This window comes from Ascaphus truei, chromosome 1, assembly GCF_040206685.1.
Source record: "Ascaphus truei isolate aAscTru1 chromosome 1, aAscTru1.hap1, whole genome shotgun sequence".
In the NCBI taxonomy this organism is placed as follows: domain Eukaryota; kingdom Metazoa; phylum Chordata; class Amphibia; order Anura; family Ascaphidae; genus Ascaphus; species Ascaphus truei.
Genome location: NC_134483.1, coordinates 452,370,896 through 452,391,876, shown reverse-complemented (window position 1 = coordinate 452,391,876; position 20,981 = coordinate 452,370,896). Strand labels below are relative to the sequence as shown.

At 45.7% G+C, this 20,981-nt stretch overlaps 1 protein-coding gene across 1 annotated transcript; it reads right to left on the bottom strand.

Moving 5' to 3' along the window:
- Positions 1-296: 296 nt before the first annotated feature.
- On the bottom strand, positions 297-8,112 carry TIFA (TRAF interacting protein with forkhead associated domain). Its single transcript, XM_075617137.1, has 2 exons — positions 7,951-8,112; positions 297-3,893 (listed from the first exon to the last, which is right to left on the bottom strand). The coding sequence occupies exon 2, from the start codon at positions 3,874-3,876 to the stop codon at positions 3,331-3,333; it is 546 nt and encodes a 181-aa protein (XP_075473252.1). The 5' UTR covers positions 3,877-3,893; positions 7,951-8,112; the 3' UTR covers positions 297-3,330.
- Between the last annotated feature and the right edge of the window lie 12,869 nt (positions 8,113-20,981).

Below are 20,981 nucleotides of genomic sequence, written 5' to 3'. Positions count from 1 at the left end.
TTACATGGCCTATCAGTTACATTTTCAAGGTCAAAAATATAAACCCCCCAATTTGAAACAGTTGTTCATCACCAAGATCACACACTGTATTTAAGTAATCCTATTTGTACCAATGTAGCCAGTGACAATATCCCACCCAACATATCACAGTCAAACTCACATTATCACTGGAATCAATGGTAATGCTGTCGGAATACATCAACATTTATCCCAACTCATTAAAGCCGAATCTGGGTACATACATACATATATATACAGAAAGACAGAGAAATCCCAACACAAGCACTCTGATCATGTAAAGTGATAATAACCAAAAAAGTTTATTTTGTCATGGACTGAAGCAACAACGAAAACAAGGTGAAAAATAACATACAATAAAAACAACACAAGGCAAACAGGGAAAATACAGTGAGGAGCGCTTAACCTTGCAGAGTGTGTGAAAAAGGAACCCTTAACACAGTGGAGATGCAGTTATAATGCAAATGAGTGGAGAGTAAGCCTAACACTGACAGTGGAGATCAAAAGATCCCACATAGAGTCATGACCGGCCGGTCCCCAAAATAAACCACCGAAGGGTAAGATGAAGCTCAAATAGGAATATGACATATAATAATGCCACAGTAATAATCAAAGTGAGGGATGTGCTCAGCATAAGAACATCCTAAACTTAAATATACACAAAAAAGCCAAAACATGGATGGTAAAATGCAACCAGTGAGCAGTCTATCTGCACATAAAGTATAATGTACAAATACCATACATATGCTCCTCTAATAGGTAGTGCAGAAAAAGAACTGCTCAAAGGTAAATGGACCAATCCACGAAGGGTAAGAGAAACATTCAATAAGTCATCTCACACAGGTCAAGATACAACCCTCCCATGAACTGCAAGAAACTGGACATGAGGGGGAAAAAGCATAATGCAAACAAGGTATATGGAATGCATGTATGGAAGGAATCCAACTCCCAATGATGTAATAGCCTGTCTCAAGGCTGAGCAGCAGATAGTAAAAGGCAGTCAGGGTAGAGAACTACTCTAGATGGTGATATTAACTTGATTCTCTAAGTGATCTCCTGCGCCTCTGTTCCGGTCATCAGGATTCATTCCACAATGTCACAGCAGCTAAGTAGCCTCCATAAAGAACCTTGTCGAACTGTGTGGGGAACAAAGAAAAATCAGCTCCAAACCTGCATCCATGTCAGGCACCTCAGACAGCCGTTTCGCCACTGCTGGCTTCTTCCGGAAGTCACATACATACACACTTTTTATTTATTTTTTTCAAACACTCTCCTGCTCTGTAGTAACATATATACCAACTATCCATTATGCGCGTATACCACATGCATGGATACAAGACAAAAGCATGCCAAAGTCAACAGCACAGTTTGTTTGGCAAGAATATTTATTTATAAAATGTTTTACCAGGAATACATTGTGAGTTACCTTTCATTTCCAAGTATGTCCTGGGCACAGAGTTATAACAATACATCGTTACTTTAAATGAACAGAGGTTATACAGTTAATTCACAGACATTTCATGGACAGATAAGAGTTGGAAAATTGGGTACAGGGGATAAAGGGCTGGTGAGTTTCAGATTGCAATAAAGAAGCTTTAACATCACCAAACATCAGCGAACAGCTCACACCCTTTAACTGCCTTTCCACTGCACCAAAGGCTGTTCGCCTTTGGGGTGATGCAGATGTACACCTTTGCGAAGGTGAAGAGTGGGGCAGCTTGTGAGCTGTGTATTAATCCTTGTCCTTTAGGGGAGATATTGTCCATTTGAGGGACCTCTGCGGAGGTGCAAAGTGGAAGCGCTTGCGAGTCTGTGTATTAACCCTGGTTGCATATCTAAGTCACGTGCGCACTTGTGTGCTGTTCGTGACGGTGGTATATTGGGACGGATTTAGTGGAGATGTTAACTCATCTGAGGGACCTTTGTGAAGGTGAAGGGTGGGGCAGCTTGCGAGCGTGAGTATTAACCCTTGTCCTGTAGAGGAGATATTGTCCATTTGAGGGACCTCTGCGGAGGTGAAAAGCAGGAGCGAGCATCAATATTAACCCTTGTCCCGTATGCAGGTCATGTACTCAAAGGAGTGATGTACATGACAGAATAATCAGTTAAGAAACTCAGTGCAATACAATAAACAAGGCAACACAAAAATACCCCACAATGAAATGTATTTAATATTACTACATAGCTTGAAAGAACATGATAGATATACATTCAGAATTATATTGGTAATCTGAAATGATTGTAATATTTGTGCAAACTTCATAGTGTAAAATATAAAAAAACAAGTGTTAAATAATTAATTTTCTATAGAAGCTACAACATACATTTACATACAGTTTATATATTACATTATTCTGAGAGGGGCTCTGCACCAGTAATTGGCAAATTCCTAGTGAACATGACATGGCAGGACAGAACATTTCACTCCCGGGGAAGACTGTTCTATAATAGACTTTTCCGTTTTTTCCCTCACACATTAGAAAAGAGGTTCTAAGCTCTCTGGTCTTTGGCCCAGACAAAACAGTTGGCAATCCTTCAAAAAAGTTCACACTCACCCAGATCTGTCCTTATGGTCCCTGTGGATTAGGGATTCATGTGCAAGAGCTTTTTGGCTCCTTTATCAGCGTTTATTGTCAAGTTCAGATAAATAAATAAAAAAGCTCTGGTATAGACATTATTTTATACTATATGGAATGTGCGTCATCCATTCACATTTTTTGGCATTATTCACTTATAGGTATGAAGAATTCAACAATTAAAATGTATTTTGTGGGTAGAACTTCAATAAAAATGTGACTTCACATTACTAGCAATAAGTTTGTTCAAGAAAGTACAATGCAGGAAATCAGTACAGAAAAACAGGTTTTCTTGTGTGTGTTTTCATGTTTCCTGGCCAACAGTTAAGCAACAAAGGGATCATTTTCCTGCGATGTTTAATTACAGTATTCCTTTTATTTTATGAATCAGTACTGTATGTACTATTCTGCTTATAATTTGAAATTACACTGTGTATTGTGGGGCAGGAGTGTTACTTGTGATACAAAGATAAGTAATCATCACTTTCAATCACAGTTTGCAAGGGCTTTACCAAACCTACATTTTACATTAATTTCTATTATAACCCAGCTCTCAATTTCATTGGGATACCAATAACAATTGTGCTAGATACTGTACATAAATAATAAACCACAATGGGTCATTTCTTCACTTTCAGGTTTATGAATGCAAACCACGTGTTAAAGAGACATTGTGGGATAGTTCTTCAAATCATCCTCCATAGATCATGTTAGTTCTTCAGTGACATTCTGTTCGTCACAATTCATTTTCGTCTACTTCAACCGGGCTTACATAGATATTCAGTATGCCATTTTCTGGTATGGGCACCATTGTTGGCTCAAAAGTTTCTTGAAGGAGGGAGATGTTGGACACCTCACAGCATATCTCAAACTGATCATCTGACTCCCCTTCTTCTTTCTCTACCAAAATCTGAAACTCTCCAAAGCGGACAATACACTTGGGTGGAAGCTCAATTTTGTTCAGGTAGTCCAGTTCCTGGTTGTCGACATAAAGTTTGTTTTTCTTGCTCATGTTTTTGATCTCGAAACTGGTCTTGGTAGAGCCAAAGTTTTTGAAAAACTCCAAAAGAAACTGAATCCGGGAAGCTCTATTACTTAAGAACACGTACTTGCAAGATCTGAAGTCGCGCCCAAAGGCCACCGGTGCATCGGCCTTAATCTCTTCTCTTCTGCTCAAGTTAATGGAGCTGAAGATTTTCTTGTCCATATGTTGATTGGGATGATACATCCTCAAGTGTAAGCATGTCAGCGTCTGCTCGGTCTCCACGTCATTAGTCGACATTGCTGCACAGACTATTCCTAAAGGAAATGCAGACAAAGCCCATAATATTAGATACCAGATCCTTTACACTTAGGAGGTATACAATATTTTAAAAGTGATTAAAAAAAAGAATTCTCATAACATTTGCTGTACCATTTCAATATTTATGTTGAGACAGAAGGTATTTTGAAGTTTAGGCCTCTTTACATATGCTGTGAAGCCCCCGTCCCTGTGCTGATGAAGAGTTTAGCTCCACCTCACTGAATGGAACATCTTTTGCAGCACAGGGCAGGTGGCGTCACAGCCATTTTGTTTCCCCGGGATGTGGAAGAATCTTTGCTACGAAAGCTGTAGTTACCTGGTGCAACGTTTCAGCTGCGGCTCACCCTGGTTCAAACATTGTCAAAAGTTTAATAATAAAAAACAAGCAGCTGTGAATGCTGCTTTAAAGGGGCACCAGGTTCCCTCCTAGGCCCAAAGTGTACAAATACCAGTGACATGTTTATGGGGTTACATCTGGGTGCCTGATGCATTTTTTTTAAACCACATTTGAAACCTGTAAGTAATACTAAATCCTTTGTTTAAGTTAGTTTGTAAACATGATGAACTGAGGGATGGGGTATGATTTTATGAAGCTACTTACTCCCCATCGTCTGATGACACGGTGTTCAACATGAGATTGAATAGACAACCCCCTCTCTTTAATGTATCCCCTTTTCTTCCTGGGATGTCTGATATGGACATGGTGGAAGAAGGGTAACGAAAACACTTGATTGACACACACACACTCCCCCAATCTACCCACTAAAAAGACCATTTGTAATTTATTTCTAAAGAAAGAACATTAGCCAGATATTTGCTTTTAGGGCAGTTATAGTTAGGGACTGTTACATTATGTGTACACACATTTTTTTTGGCTGGCTATGTTCAGTTAAAAAAGGATACATTGACAATGGCTGATGTATCAAAATAGGATTTTACTCATCCCACTCATTTTATTGAAAATTGTAATGAAACAAAAAAATTCCCATTAACATACTGTAAGCTGCTGATCGGACTCCTCAGTTACCAAAGAGACCCACAATATATTGTATTGCAGGGTGTTATGACAGATAAAACGGTTACTCTCTTTATCTTTCAAGCGCCGGGGGTTCAGTGGCACTAGTGTCCCAGACCTCCGGGTCATGCGATCGCTCCAGGAGTGATCACATGACACGACCAGGCTCACTTGCTGGAAAAGGAAGTGGGGGTTTCACTTTCGTTTTGATCGTGATGCCCACTTCTTTGGGGCAGTTGGCCCGATCACCCCCTAGAAAACGAACAAGTGCCCACGACGTACCTGCACATCATGAGTATGGTTGCCAGGTGGCGTTTTCAAAAATACTGGATACAATGGTGAAATACACAATGCACTCGAGGCACACACACCTCCCCTCTCCATGCTGTTTCCTCCTCTTCTTGGCCCCACCCCCAGGCTCCTGACACCTCCTCCTGATTGGCTGCATTACCCAGCAGCAGCCAATCAAGATGGTGGAAGCTGCCCAGCTCCCTAGCCGATTACTATGTCCAGAAAAGTAATACCGGACACATACATGTCCAGTATTACCTCTGACAGAGTGTGCAAATACAGGACTGTCCGGTTCAATACTGGACACCTGGCAACCCTAGCTGAGCATTGTTAGGCTGCACTTATAGTGCCGGTGACAGCGACATCAAAACAAATGCATTGCCGCCGTTGCGTGCGTTTATAGTAAGTGCGACGGCTTGGTCTCGATCACTGGAAGTCATCTCAATGTAATTTTTCTGGCGACTGTAGCCTGACGTCGCCGTCGCTAGAAACGTAGCCTTAAGGTCACTACATCCCACTCAATAGGTTGAGAAGCTGTTACTAAACGGTTAACCATATAGAAACAGTCAGTGAATTTAGTAGACTGGGGGATAAAATACTATAGTGAAAACTCGAAATGAGACTTTAATGGGAGTTTCACTGCAATAGTGCCCCGCCCGGTGCGATCACAGTTTAATGAATCCCCTCCCCCCCCCCCGTGTTGTTGTTAATAGCTTCTCATCGTATGGAATACGTCATTTTTAGGATTCCTTCACATGCCTTATTGAAAGCAGCATGTCAGGCCTATTCGGGAGCGTGTCACGGTTTTTTCATTAATAAAAGGTTTCAGCATTTCTTCAAATCCATTTTTCAAAAACAATAAAGAAAAAAAAACATGAAAAATGCCAAACAGAGCATTACGTGCGTTCCCTTTTCCCCGGCTAGAGGAAGACTTCCCCAGCCTCTCCATACAAAGGATGGCCTGTTTCCTGCAGTACTTCAGTCACAGAGGTTTCAGATGAAAATACAGGAGATTTATAAAACGCCCACTGACTTGTAATACATGTTTTCAACCAACTATCAACTGAATAGCAAATGTCTGTCACTATGTACTTCATCCCAGTTACACCAAAACCCAAGCACATTAAAAACATGGTCATGTGCTCTACAAACATGACCAAACCCTCTCATTGAATGGGGTCTGAGTGACTCCCCCTCCCCCCAGGCTGCAGACTGGAAATTCCCCCTACAGCTTTCATTTAAAGGTATGCCGGTTTCTGGGACGGGGGAAGGGCGAGATGGCGTCTTTAACACACTAAGAAATGTGCTGAATCGTTCAGAAAAAGGAGAAACTGCTCTACTCACTTCTACAAACTCTTCGAGAAAAGTGTGCACCCAAGTGTTTTCCGGTTGTCTTTATAATGATGAGCAGATACTATGTGGTTATTTCTGTACATGTTACCCAGCAGATGTTTTTCTCGGTTCATAGACCCTCCTCCTGCTGCCCAAGCTCTATTTTTTTGTTTGTAGCAAAGTCTTACTTATTGCCCCGAGCTTGTGTCACCCTTGTGTCCTGAGACGCTTTACATAGAAACAGAATTCTCCTAGCTCCCTAAGGGGATATTGGTAAATAATAGTAAAAACCTATGTAATTATATATAAAGTAATGTTTTTTTTTTCTTGTATAGAGCCGACAGTGTACGCAGCACGGCACATAGAACTTTTGCAGGCACAATCCCTGCCCCACAGAGCTTACAATCGATGTATTTAAGTTACAGTATATAGTACGGTCTTCATGTTATGCACAATAAATGCATCAGAAACGACATTCCCCGATTACAACTCTCCCGGTAAGAAATATTATCCTCGCCTGCAGCATGGTTATAACTGGGAGAGCTGGTTGTGGAGAGGGAGAGAGGGTGGGGGGGGAGAGGGAGAGAGGGTGGGGGGGAGAGGGGGAGAGGGAGAGAGGGTAGGGGGAGAGGGAGAGAGGGTGGGGGAGAGGGAGAGAGGGTGGGGGGGGGGAGAGGGAGAGAGGGTGGGGGGGGGGGAGAGGGAGAGAGGGTGGGGGGGGGAGAGGGAGAGAGGGTGGGGGGAGGGAGAGAGGGTGGGGGGGAGGAGGGAGAGAGGGTGGGGGGGGAGGAGGGAGAGAGGGTGGGGGGGGGGAGGGAGAGAGGGTGGGGGGGGGAGGGAGAGAGGGTGGGGGGGGGGAGGGAGAGAGGGTGGGGGGGGAGGGAGAGAGGGTGGGGGGAGAGGGGGAGAGGGAGAGAGGGTGGGTGAGGGGGAGAGGGAGAGAGGGTGGGTGGGGGGGGGGGGTTACGGAGAGAGTGGGGAGAGGGAAAAATGTGAAGAACTTCTAGGCATTTAGCATCACATACTACCCCAAAGCAAGAAATCCCAGTGCCGATCAATCACACACCATAACACGTGTACTTGTGACTGAGACCGAGTTCTTATATCTGTGCACGATAAGCATTGGGGCTGGAATAAGTGATGTACCCCCCAACCCTGGTTTATATATTATCATTGTTTGTAAAGCGCCAGCATATTCTGCAGCGCAGTACAATGGGGATACGGTACGGCGTGATGTAAATAATAAAAAATATCTATACCAAATAAGGGCAAACAGATACAAAGGATAATGAGGGCCCTGCTCGTGAGTTTACAGTCTACGATACGGTTTTGTATAGAAATGACTGGTTTTGTATGTTCAGCACCCAAAACATTGCTCCTGCCCTCCTGCTGATAAGGTAATAACAGGCTCTCACCTGGCTTGGAGAGGATCCGAGTTCTTGTTGTTGTCTGCTGATCACACAGTCAGGCTTCAGTTGTTTATATATATACTGTAGATAGTGCTGCTGCCAAACTACTCACAGACTGATGATATCTCTGTTCTGCTAGGCAGAGAGAGGAGCAGACGCTGTAAATATCAATCCTGCCTCTCAGTCCCTCCTCTAGCTCCAGTCTCTATCTCGTAGCCCCTCCTTTTCTGAGCACAGCTATTTGTGGTGCAGTGGGAAACTACTATTTCATCACCCAGAGCCACATAGCAGAAAAAGCTTAGTGCGGAGTTAATGAGAGTTCTCACTCTTCCTCAGGACTAGGGAGAGGAGAGAACTCCCACAAGTTTGTCTTGTTATATCAATTGTTAGTCAAAGTAAAAAAACGGTATCACCTAATACTGAAGTACTCATTTACTCTGCACTATCGCAACTGGACAAACACGGCTATTTGTATTTATTAGGGAAAAAAAGGTTACAAATGCAATGTTTTTTTTTATATATGTAGCCAGGTCCCCCCTGCAAGTCCAGCCCCCCCTCACCTTGCTAGTGATCGCGGGTGCCGCCGAGTACAATGGCGGTTCCCTCGGCCGATCACAAGAGTGGGAGCGGTGAGGACCGGGCTTCAAGGGGGTTGCCGGGGACGTGCGCGGCCGGTTGCCAGGGCCGCGATCGGGTTGCGAAGGCTCCCGGCGCTCCCGAAGCAGGGCGGCAGGGAGCCGCCAGTCCCTATGTGGTCGCGCATGCGCAGTGAGTCCGAGTCCCTGCATGCGGCGGCCAGCCAGGGACATTGCGCATGCGCAGTGATAAGCGCGCGAACACTAGCCTACCAGGGAAGGCTCTAGGAAGGGACTACAAGTCCCATGAGCCTCAGCAGCGCCCCACGTGACGCCAGGTAGCCAATAGGGCTGAATGATTTCTCTGAAGACAGATTGATACATTTCGCGGGCTCAGAGGAACGGCAGTTGGAGCTGGGAGCAGGAAGGGGAAGGAAGGGTGTAGGGAGCAAGTGGCTCCTACACCAGGTAAGGTTCCCCCAGGTCCCAGATAGGCCCCAACTCCCCACCAGGTTAGTGGGTAAGTGGTAAGGGACGGCCCCTAAGTTAGGGACTCTGCCCTTAGGTTCGTGGGTGCGTTCTTGTCAGGTCACAGCTGTCAGTGCTGTGAGGGCTGATAAGAGAGCATTGTGTGAGTGCAGTGCGTCTGCTGCAGAGGTTAGGTAGGAGTCAGTTAGAGGGGACTCGGGTGGTACGGGAGAGGTAACGTGGGTGCAGGGGGTCAGGGACCCACCTGCATAGGATAGAAAACCCCGTAGGCCCCTAGGCGTTTTTCCCTTAAGCCATTCAAGGTTGCTGTGCTGTAGGGACGGCCTATAGCATCAGCGATCATCACTCAGTTCACAGAGTCAGTTAGGGACTCAGCGGCCGCTGCGCATCCGTTCAGAAGGTTGGGCGCAGATCTTCGTTGTGGCTGCAGAGGCCATCCTGGTGGGATCTCCCCGGACGGTGCATCCTGGATGTCGCGCAGGAACTCGTCGGATCCTTTGCGAAGCAGTTGCAGATCCGAGCGCAGGTACTTTAAATCTACAAGTGCACCAACGGGCCTCTTAGTTTCACTAGTGACTGCGCAGTCACACATATTCTCTCTCTGTAAGAGTGAGGGACATTGTGTGGGGATATTTGGATACGGGGTGGGATCACCCGGCGTAGGTGGGGAGCGTCCTGCGAGACGCCGTAGTCAGTGTCTCCTCTAGAGAAGGACACCCGTTATTCTGTTGGTATTATTGTTTCATATGCTAACAAGTAAAGGTAATGGTTATTATACATACGGTGTGCTGATTATTTGTATGTGTCCTGTGAGGAACAATTCCCGCTCTGCTGGGAACCATCGCAGGTGGAGGCGCTGCACCGAGTACAGGGTTACTCAGAATATACATACCCCAGGTTCCCCGAGGCGGAAGCTCAGCTCTCCTGGTTGCCAAACAGGTACCGCACCACACAGAGAAGTAGTCAGAAACACCTACCCACCCCAATCTCACTTAGGGGGGGGAAAGACCGTTACATATACAATATTCATCCTTCTCTTTACAAATTGAATTCAGATTGTGCTTGAGTTGCATGTCTCTTCCAGCATTAATCTATGTATAACTGAGCGGAAACTTTGTCAAATTAACTCCAATTAGGAATTTTCACATTCATCACATTTTTTCTTAGTCATCTTTTTATTAAGTTTTCCAATAGCTAGAATAGCACGGTGCCATAATATAAAAAGTGACGTATAGCCTACATAATGAAATAAAGCATAGTGACGATCGGTCAAATGACAGTTCAGATGGTAAATAAGCATCTGAATATATAAAAGAGTCTATCCAAATTGAGGGACTGAAGTGGTTAATAATATAGACTAATCATATATTGCTCTTTAGAAGCTAGGTATCAGTTTAGAGGTTGATGTCTAACTTACTGTGTTTACATCATAATGATATAGATCTCCATATATGTTTTATTATCTATTAGGTGGTATTAGGACTTATTGTCTTAAACTGTTGGTATCAACACAAAAACAATCCCTAAGGACTTTTTGTTGTATAGTACAATTATCAATTACAATTAACATGTGAATCTTGTAATTCTTCAATTAACTGGGTAGCCAGTCATGTAATGGAGGAGGGTATATATACCCAGGATTAGGGACAGATAGTGAGATGAGCCCCTGACGAAGCCGAAAGGAGAAACGCGTAGGGCGTGGTTTTGAGCTACTGAGAGTGAACACAGGACATTTGGGAGAAGAGACAGCAGTATTCAGCTGTCTGGCAGTAATTTGTACCGGTGTATTTTCACGGTACATGTCTCTATCAAGGAGGTTTGGTACGTAGATCCACACAGTGAGCCGGCGGATTTGGATACAAAATCTCGCGAGATGGCGTGACGTCATCACGCCATCACGTGCAGCCGGACGGCCACGGAGGACGAGAGCAGTCAGAGAAGCGGGGAAGTCCACAGACGATCAGGACTGATACTAACAGAAGGGGAAACACCACACTGTACCCCTGAAGTAGCGTGAGTACTACTGGCACATCAGGTGCAGTTAAAGAGACACACGGCCCCTTACTACGGGTCTCACAACAACGGAGCGAGTACCCCGCCCTCAGAGGCTTTGGACTTTATTGGAAGTGCCCTAACAAGTGTCTCCCTACCTTTGGCAGCTGGCCATAATACCATAAGTGGTCAAAAGAATATTATATAGGGAAATAACATAGACTGTGTATAGATCCACGGATACCCACCCTTGATGAGTGTGAGAAGCTCTAAATTCTCAAACGCTTTTACCTTAACTCACAAAGTGTGAGTATTTTATCTATTGTCATTTTTTATTTAATTTTATAATAAACTGTGTTACACTATGTATGTGTCCCACTTCTCTTTCTACATGTGATACTGCATATGAGGATATGTTTCCTGCGGATGAGATGCTGCTGGTTGTTCCAGATTCTTCATAATTGTTCCAGATCCCAGAGTGGATACAAGGCCTGATTATATTTTACTCACTGTAAGTGCATATCTTACCCTCTGGCGGTGAAATTGCTAGAACGTATTACCCTATGTTTGTTTTTCTTGTCTCCACTTGCGCCTAGGTCATTCTTGTTTGGAAACCTTCTGTTACCAGCCCGTAACGGCGGTAGACATTTTGGCTGCAGACTAAGTCAGGGAAAGTTAGATTGTGAGGTAATATACCCTCCAGTATATGTGGTAATTATATCATTTGTTATTCTTTGTGTGATTGCGCTTATTGTATTTTTCTGTTCTTTATCTGAATATATAACCCTTCAATAATGAATGTTGAAAAGATAAAGGAAAATGATAGAGCAGAACAAGACAGATATACATCTGAATAATTCTTGTTTCATCGTTTTTTTATTCTCTCTTAGTACTATTGGATCAGTTAAGTGACTTCTCTCTGCTACTAGCTATCTTCATAGGTTAAGGCTGAGTTCAGAAAGGCTAATACACATTCGCACGTTCACGCGTCCTCTGTGTGCTTGGCGATGTGTGCTCATGCCCAGCAGACAGAATGAGGTGTGACTACTCAGCCATTTGGAGGTGGGCATTTATTAAAAAAAAGAAACAAAGTGTGTGTGTTTGTGATTGGCTGGCGAAGTACACGTGACGCGGCTGCCGCTTGAAATCACAACTTCATTTGTCTCCTTCAAATGCAGCAGCGTCAACGCTGTACTTCGCCGCCGGGTGTCGTTTTCTGTTTGAAAACTCACACACACCAAAGCGCAAGAGAGTGGCGAACGTGCGCGCGCAAGCGCGTTTGAACGCAGCCTAACTCAAGGGCCAGTCCTCAACCACCTCCCCCCCCCCAAACAGGTCAGGTTTACGGGACATCCCAATTTCAAAGTCTGAGCCACCTATGCTGAAGCAGGGCCATCCTGAAAACCTGACCTGTTAGGGGGTCTTGAGGACTGGAGTTGAGAACCCCTAGGTTAACTAGTTGTCTCTGTCCTTCTAGCAGGTAGGATTTTAAAGGCTGCCCAGGTACTGTATTTTTAAAGATTTTTGTTGTCCAGGCCCTGTGTTCTGCTGGGATTGACTCAAGATATTTTCTCAATTTTATATAGAATATCTGTGCACCCTTTTCGATGTCTGAAATCATGGGCCTTATTCAGAAAGCCTCGATAAGGCCCTTATCGAGCACTTATCGACCAAAATGGCTACTGGTATTCAGATAGCCTCGATAAGTGCTCGATAACGGCCTGTATCGACGCAAAATTTTATCTCCGTCCGAAATTCGCTGACTGAGCAGCGATCAGGCCCTTATCGACCATTTTCGGTGGGTTGATAAACTCCCGCTATTCAGAGACCCGCGAGTCGGGTGTCGCGGCCCATCGCAGCCCATCGCAGGCTTAAAAAACGATTTTCTCCCCAAATCCACTTCCCCACAAAATTGTTGGACAATTGGTGGGGAAATGCCTCGATGAGCTGCGATGGGTCGGGACTTAGAAGAAATCAGGCCCCTTTCCTGCCTCGGATTGATGCCGGGGGTCTCCAGAGCTGATAGCCATTAATTGCAGTTCCGGACCCCCCCGGCATGCATCCGAGGCAGGAAACCTGAATGTATAGCAACTTCATTACCTTAGCGGCTAACCGCTAAGGCAATGAAGGGGTTAAACACCCGTGCCAGGCTTACTGTAATAAACATACAGTACAATACAATACAGTGGCTATCGGGGGTGGGTGAAGGGGGAATTTGGCCCTTAGTGGCTGTTTAGGCATTGCGGGGGGGGGTTGCGGGGGGAGTTAACCCCTTCATTACCTTAGCGGTTAATACCGCTAAGGTAATAAAGGGGTTAACCCAACCGCTACCCCCCGCAAGGTCTAAACACCCATCCTTAGGGCTAATACCCCCTTCACTCACCCGTGAGGCCTAAGCACCCACCCCAGACTGACTATACCCACCCTATACCCATTGAGTAGTATAGTGGTACATCATACCCATATAATAATAATATGGGCATTATAAGCCTCTATAGCACTCAATGGGCACCCTAATAAAAATACAGTAATACACAAGACACACAGTAATAAAACCTAACTATACTCCCAAAAAACACACTTCACTAAATAAAATCAGTAGCCAGCTAATCCATAATCCAATAGAAGCAATTACAACATCAACAATGAATTAATTAAACCATTACCCAATCAAACCAATTAATCCCTAAAGCAACTCAAAATGAATAGTAACACTAACCAATGTAAACAATGAATTAATCCTACATTAATTAATGTAACCATTAAAAGACAAATAAATACATTAAAACTATCTCTGAAGTATCCATAAAACACATTAGCTAACATAATATAACTTTAAGTACAAGCGAACACCAATCGCAAACCTTTTAATACATTAACCATAAACAAACAATCACATCCACATCAATAACAAGCGAGAAATGCCCCCCAAATATTGGCATAATAATGTATTAATCTGTACCCGAAAGAGGTACAGATTAATATATTATCAGTCAATGTGCCTCCCCCAAAAAATCAAAAAACACACCCAAAAAATAGACCTGTAAAAAGAGACATTTACAAACATAGAATATATTACTTACCATTAGAAGTGGTGGCCCTCCGACTCCCGGGGTAACAGGAAGCTCACGTACCTTGAAGGCCTCCAACAGCATCCGATGCCATCATCCATCAGGATCCGGCTCAGGTACCCCAAACCTCTTTTTTCTTTCTTTACTCACCGTCTTCTATCTTCATCTGTAACCATTTCTTGTTGTTCTTTATCTTCTTTCTTCATCTGTCAATCCATAAAACCCCATGTTAAATCCCAGCCGATGCTGTCTCGTCGGCTTCTTGGGCTCAAATGAGGCGTCACGGCCTTAAATATGGCTTGTGACGTCACATTTACCCTCACAATGGTTAACAGCCACCTGATTGGCTGTTAAAACCATGTGCAGACTTAATTTTTTTTTTTTTTGCTGTGACGTCACTTAAAGGGAATGATGCCAACCAATCAGGATGGCTGTGCTTCATTTACCTTTAACATGACGTCAGTAAATCCAAGATGGCTGCTGTGTCACAAGGTATTTCAGCCAATCAGATCGTGGGAACCAATTCCACACGCTGATTGGCTGAAATACCTTGTGACACAGCGGCCATCTTGGATTTACTGACGTCATGTTAAAGGTAAATGAAGCACAGCCATTCTGATTGGCTGGAATCATTCCCTTTAAGTGACGTCACAGCCAAAAAAAAAAAATTAAGTCAGCACATGGTTTTAACAGCCAATCAGGTGGCTGTTAACCATTGTGAGGGTAAATGTGACGTCACAAGCCATATTTAAGGCCGTGACGCCTCATTTGAGCCCAAGAAGCCGAAGAGACAGCATCGGCTGGGATTTAACATGGGGTTTTATGGATTGACAGATGAAGAAAGAAGATAAAGAACAACAAGAAATGGTTACAGATGAAGATAGAAGACGGTGAGTAAAGAAAGAAAAAAGAAGTTTGGGGTACCTGAGCCGGATCCTGATGGATGATGGCATCGGATGCTGTTGGAGGCCTTCAAGGTACGTGAGCTTCCTGTTACCCCGGGAGTCGGAGGGGCCACCGCTTCTAATGGTAAGTAAGATATTCTCTGTTTGTAAATGTCTCTTTTTACAGGTCTATTTTTTGGGTGTGTTTTTTGATTTTTTGGGGGAGGCACATTGACTGATAATATATTAATCTGTACCTCTTTCGGGTACAGATTAATACATTATTATGCCAATATTTGGGGGGCATTTCTCGCTTGTTATTGATGTGGATGTGATTGTTTGTTTATGGTTAATGTATTAAAAGGTTTGCGATTGGTGTTCGCTTGTACTTAAAGTTATATTATGTTAGCTAATGTGTTTTATGGATACTTCAGAGATAGTTTTAATGTATTTATTTGTCTTTTAATGGTTACATTAATTAATGTAGGATTAATTCATTGTTTACATTGGTTAGTGTTACTATTCATTTTGAGTTGCTTTAGGGATTAATTGGTTTGATTGGGTAATGGTTTAATTAATTCATTGTTGATGTTGTAATTGCTTCTATTGGATTATGGATTAGCTGGCTACTGATTTTATTTAGTGAAGTGTGTTTTTTGGGAGTATAGTTAGGTTTTATTACTGTGTGTCTTGTGTATTACTGTATTTTTATTAGGGTGCCCATTGAGTGCTATAGAGGCTTATCATGCCCATATTATTATTATATGGGTATGATGTACCACTATACTACTCAATGGGTATAGGATGGGTATAGTCATTCTGGGGTGGGTGCTTAGGCCTCACGGGTCAGGGTGGGTAGGTGATTAAGGGGTTAGGGACCATTAGAATGTATTTTTTTTCAATATATGCTTTCTGGCAACGGAGGACAGAGGGACCTGCTGTTGTGGTAAGTATAACTTTATTTATTTATTTTATTTATGTATGCGACTGCAGTGTTTAATAATGGGCAAATAATATATTATCCATATCTGGATAATAGTTAATTTGCCCATTACTGTACTGTATGGATTTGGGCAGGGGGGGGGGCGTGTATTGATGTGTTTTTACATATTAATTTAAATATCCATTTCTTTAATAGTGTAGAGGTGCAGGGGGTCTCCGGAGCTGAACCACGTTGGTTTTATGTCTGGGGACCCCCTGCTTCCCGAGATACAGGCCCCATTATGGGGTGCCGGTATCCCTCTGCATTGAAATGTCCCGCGTCACGTGACCGGGACATTTCCTTGCATAGGAGATACCGGCACCCCATAAAGAGGCCTGTATCTCGGGAAGCAGGGGGTCCCCAGACATAAAACCAACGTGGTTCAGCTCCGGAGACCCCCTGCACCTCTACACTATTAAAGAAATGGATATTTAAATTAATACATTTCGGGCGACATTTCCGCTGGGAGAGGCGGCTCTCTCAGAGCTGCTCTCTCTGCAGCAGAAATGAATCGCTGGTTTTTGCCTTTTCAGAGGCTCGAGGCTCTTGCTGGCAGCAACTCGCCAGGTTTGGGCATTCTGCTATCACAGGTATTCGAGCCTTTCAGAATACCGTGATAGCAACGCCCAAAAAACATTCATTTTAAAATCCCTGGCGAATTTTTTTATGAATGTTCTCTGAATAAGGCCCCATGTCTCTTCAGTCATAACCTGTTACGGATACTACCTCTGATTTTAATTAATCAACTGTATCCTGAGTATGTGATTTGATCCAATATTTGAATATTAACTTTGTTTGCTATTGCAATAATCAGTACTGCCACTTGCAGGATATGGCTTCCTAGCTCATCTTGCCAATCCGTGAAGTCCCCTAATAACCTTGTGTAGCCAGGTCCCTTCTGGTGTGTGTGTGTGCCCCCCCCCCCCGCTCACTGTCCTTACCTCCGCTGCGACCGGGAGGGATGCGACCGGTTGTGGGGCATATAGGGATCGGGCGCGAGTGCGTGCATCTGCCCGCGTTCCGGAGGGGGGCGTGCAGGTGCCGGGCGGCGGTCGCGTCGCCGGGGATGCCCGGTGGCTCCTGCAGAGGGGGTCGCCATCTTCTGTGAGCGCGTGCATGCGCAGTATCACGGAGCGACAGGAGGCACTGAGGCAGGTCGCGCATGCGCAGTGAGAAGCGCACGAAGCACTAGCCTACCAGGGAAGGCTTTTGGACGGGACTACAAGTTCCATGAGCCTAAGGAGCGCCCCACATGACGCCAGGGAGCCAATAGGAGGGCAGGGATCTCGGCTGGATAGAAAGGATACATTTTGCGCGCTGGGAGACACGTCTGTCGGCGCCAGGAGAGTCTATGGAAGGAGGTGAGGGTGCAGGGGTCAGTGACCCACTGCACTAGGCCAGCAGCCCCCTAGGTCCTAGTTAGCCCCTGAGCCACTTAGTAAGATTGTGTTACTGCAGGGACAGGCCCTAGGTTAGGGACCCTGCCCCTTTAGTGTCAGCAGTACAGTTAGGGACACAGCGGACGCTGCGCTTCCCATTCCAAGGCTTGGGATCAGGCCCACTCCGCAGAGAGCGCGGAACCATACTCCGGTGGACAGCCCTGACTGAGCACCACACTGGTGGAACGGGACGTCGCACAGGAGGTCGTCGGATCCTTTTTGAAGATCCTTTGAACGCCCAGGTGCAGCCGCACTGGGCAGGTATTGTTAATCACCAACTACAGGGTACTCACACATAGTGGCAGCGCTGACCACGAGACAAGGGTTATACTGGGGACACGGTGTGGGGGTACATGGTGGTGGGCAAGGGGTGTACACTCATAAGTGGGAGTGAATGACATTGGGATTACAGAGTATAAGATATAATTATACAGTAAAGTTCATTATTGTTGTATCATACTAATTGTGTGTTATTGGGTCGTGTCCCTTGAGGGCCCTCTCCCGCCCTGTCGGGATCCCTCTCAGGTGGAGGCGTTGCACCACGAGATTGCGAAATACATATGTACCCCAGGCTCCCCGCGTGGAGGCTTAGGTTCCTGAGGGCCACACTGGTAATATACAGCATTAGTAGCGTCTATATTCACCGAGGAATAATAAATAAATTTAAAAATAATACATTTGGAGGCGCTGCTGAGATCAGCCCTGGGGTGCCCTACTCAGTAGTTCACATAGTATCGTATCAGTCAACATGTCTACGCTCACGCCACAACAAGTGGAATGGGCCGAAACACTCGAAGAACCCTTGCGACACGTGGTCGCCGTAGATGAGATGCCCGCCCATGTACCCATGTTCACTGTCTGCAGTGTAGTAAGGACATTACCTGGTCTGGCGGGAGCCCGCCTCATCAGTAAGCGCTACCACCTTGACCAGCAAGAGAACACCCTACTACTGGTTGTAGAACAAGCCCTACGCCCTGATAGAGCCCCACAAGTAGTGTATCTACCCGAGACTTTACCGCAAGGGTGTCCTCTCATTTACCCTGGAACAGCCTCTAATTACGCAACTTCCGCTTCCAGACATGCGGGTTGGGGAGGCAAAGATATGGCCGCCTGTACTCCCATCAGATCGGACGTATCCCTACCACGAGTGACTTTCCTTTCTGATGCTAGGCAAGGGGCCACCAGCTGGGCCGGGAGTCCACCAACGTCACCGGCCCCTGACAGAATAACGAGCAGCTTTACACCAACCCCTAGCATCGGGCCGGGGACCGCTAGTCACTCAGCTAGTGCCGGCTCCATACTGGGCGTGACATTCCTGCAGCTTGTGGAAGCTATAACTACGTCAGCGCAAGCTCAGAATTATAGGAAGCTGAAGGAGTTTTCAGGAACGGTTCCTGTCCCCGCAGGTGAAGAAGGAATCAAGTCCTGGATGGAACACACCCTCAAGGTGATCGATGAATGGCCCTGCTCTGAAGCGGTAAGACCACAGAGAATCCTGGAGAGCCTCAGACCCCCCGGCATCCACCATGGTCAGTGCACAGCGTGACCAAGACCCTGATCTCTCCGCTCATCAGATGGTAGAGCTGTTAATCCAGATCTGTGTCAAAGATGAAGAGGAAAGTGAGCTGTGGTTCAAATATTATGGTCTCAGACAAAAAGAGAAAGAAGATTTATCCGATTTCCTTCAACGGATTCAACTGGTACGTTGGAAACTGCGAACGTGCGACCTCATTCCCGCCTCGGCTATGGACGAATACCGGCGCAAGCAGTGCCTTCGAGGGGCCATTCCCACTCATCACATAGTGATCATGATTATGTGCTCCCTATTACAGGGCCTCCCCCTACATTCATGGACATTTTGGGTTTAGTGAAGGGACATGAAGCATACACAAAGCTACATATGTCCACAAAGGTCAAAGAGCAGCTTACGAGCGACATTCAGGGAGCATCCACTCGCAGGGTCAAGAAACCTGCCAAAGAAGAAGAGGAGCCACCCAAGTCGTGCTCAGTGAAAGGCCAAACTTCCGGGAAATCATCCCCCACCTACCAACGACGGTTTGATCCCAAGGATAGTGTCTGCTATGGCTGTGGGCAGAAGGGCCATTTCTCCAGGGAGTGCCCCGAAGGGGGCGATCTCGAGAAAAAGACTCCAAGTAAAGGAAGCTCCGCTAGGTCTATGATCTGCTGCGTGGAGACCGCAGGAGCCAAGACATCCGAGGCCGCCCCTGAGTCTCCCAAAACCCCTACTGAACCAAGCTCCGACGATGGAACTACACCATTGGATGCTTACAGTCAGGTAGGCCCATCTGCCATCGTGTGTGTTGTACTAGAAGGGATCTATGCCTCTGCCCTACTGGACACTGGATCCCAAGTGACCATAATATACCGAAAATTCTATGACCAGCACCTCAACCACTGCCCCTTGCGGTCGGCGGAACATATGAAGGTGAGGGGGTTAAGTAACGAAGATTACCCCATCAATGGGATTGTAAGGGTTCAACTGGAGATACTCCAACTGAACACCGGCAAGAAACACCCCATGCATGACAGTGCAAGTATCCGATCATCTTGGGAACGAATACTGACATAGTGTGAGCTGTAATCAGAGCATACTTGAAAGAGACCAACGAGTTACCGATGGCCAATCCACTCCCCGACCCCGTCCTACTGCAGGAGTGCAACAGGGTATATGTCTTAGAGCATCACGAGGACCTCTACAACCGTCAAGCCGGACTGACGACAATTTTACCAGGGGGAGTGCAACGTATGGCCGTCTGGTGCTGCTATCCCGATCGAGATGAGACCGACCATCTTTTCTCTCTGGAGAGTACCCCTGAGGAAGACGTTCACAGAGAGTATAGGGTAATACCCGAAGTGAGAGAATGAACGACTAAAATTCCTCTACGAACCTATGTATATGTTCAGAATATCTCCCCATTCCCGATGGACCGTGATGCAGGACGAAGTTTGGGCCGCATATATCCGGTCAGCCCTGTGGAAACAGTGCCACAAGTGAACGCTGCTGCAGTGGGTGAGCTGTTAGTCGACCTGGACTTCAACTTTGGAGATTCGACGCTGACAACTGAATGGAAAGGTCAACTGACAGCCAAGTTGAATGAACGAGGACTGTGTTTTCCACAAGTGAGATGGATGTGGGTTGCAGTCGCAGCGCCCATCACACCATTAGATTGAGTGACGCCACTCCGTTCCGTGAATGCTCTCGTCGCATCGCCCCCAAGGATGTGGATGATGTAAGGAACGTCCTGAAAAAAATGGAGACCGCTGAGATTTTGACAGTCTCGGAGTCCTTACGCCTCACCCATAGTGGTGGTAAGGAAGAAGAACGGATCCGTAAGACTGTGTGTCGATTATCGAACCCTGAACAATCGTACGGTACCCGACCAATACAACCTTCCTCGCATTGAAGAGATTCTGAATGCGCTAACCGGGAGCCAATGGTTCAGTGTTCTCGACTTGCGATCTGGGTATTATCAGGTACCTATGAGTGCAGAGGACCAGGAAAAGACAGCCTTCATCTGCCCTCTGGGTTTCTACCAATTTACGCGTATGCCCCAAGGCATATGTGGGGCCCGTGCTACCTTCCA

Coding starts and splice junctions, on each gene's coding strand:
- TIFA (XM_075617137.1), bottom strand. CDS start 3,876: ATGTCGACTAATGACGTGGAGACCGAGCAGACGCTGACATGCTTACAC.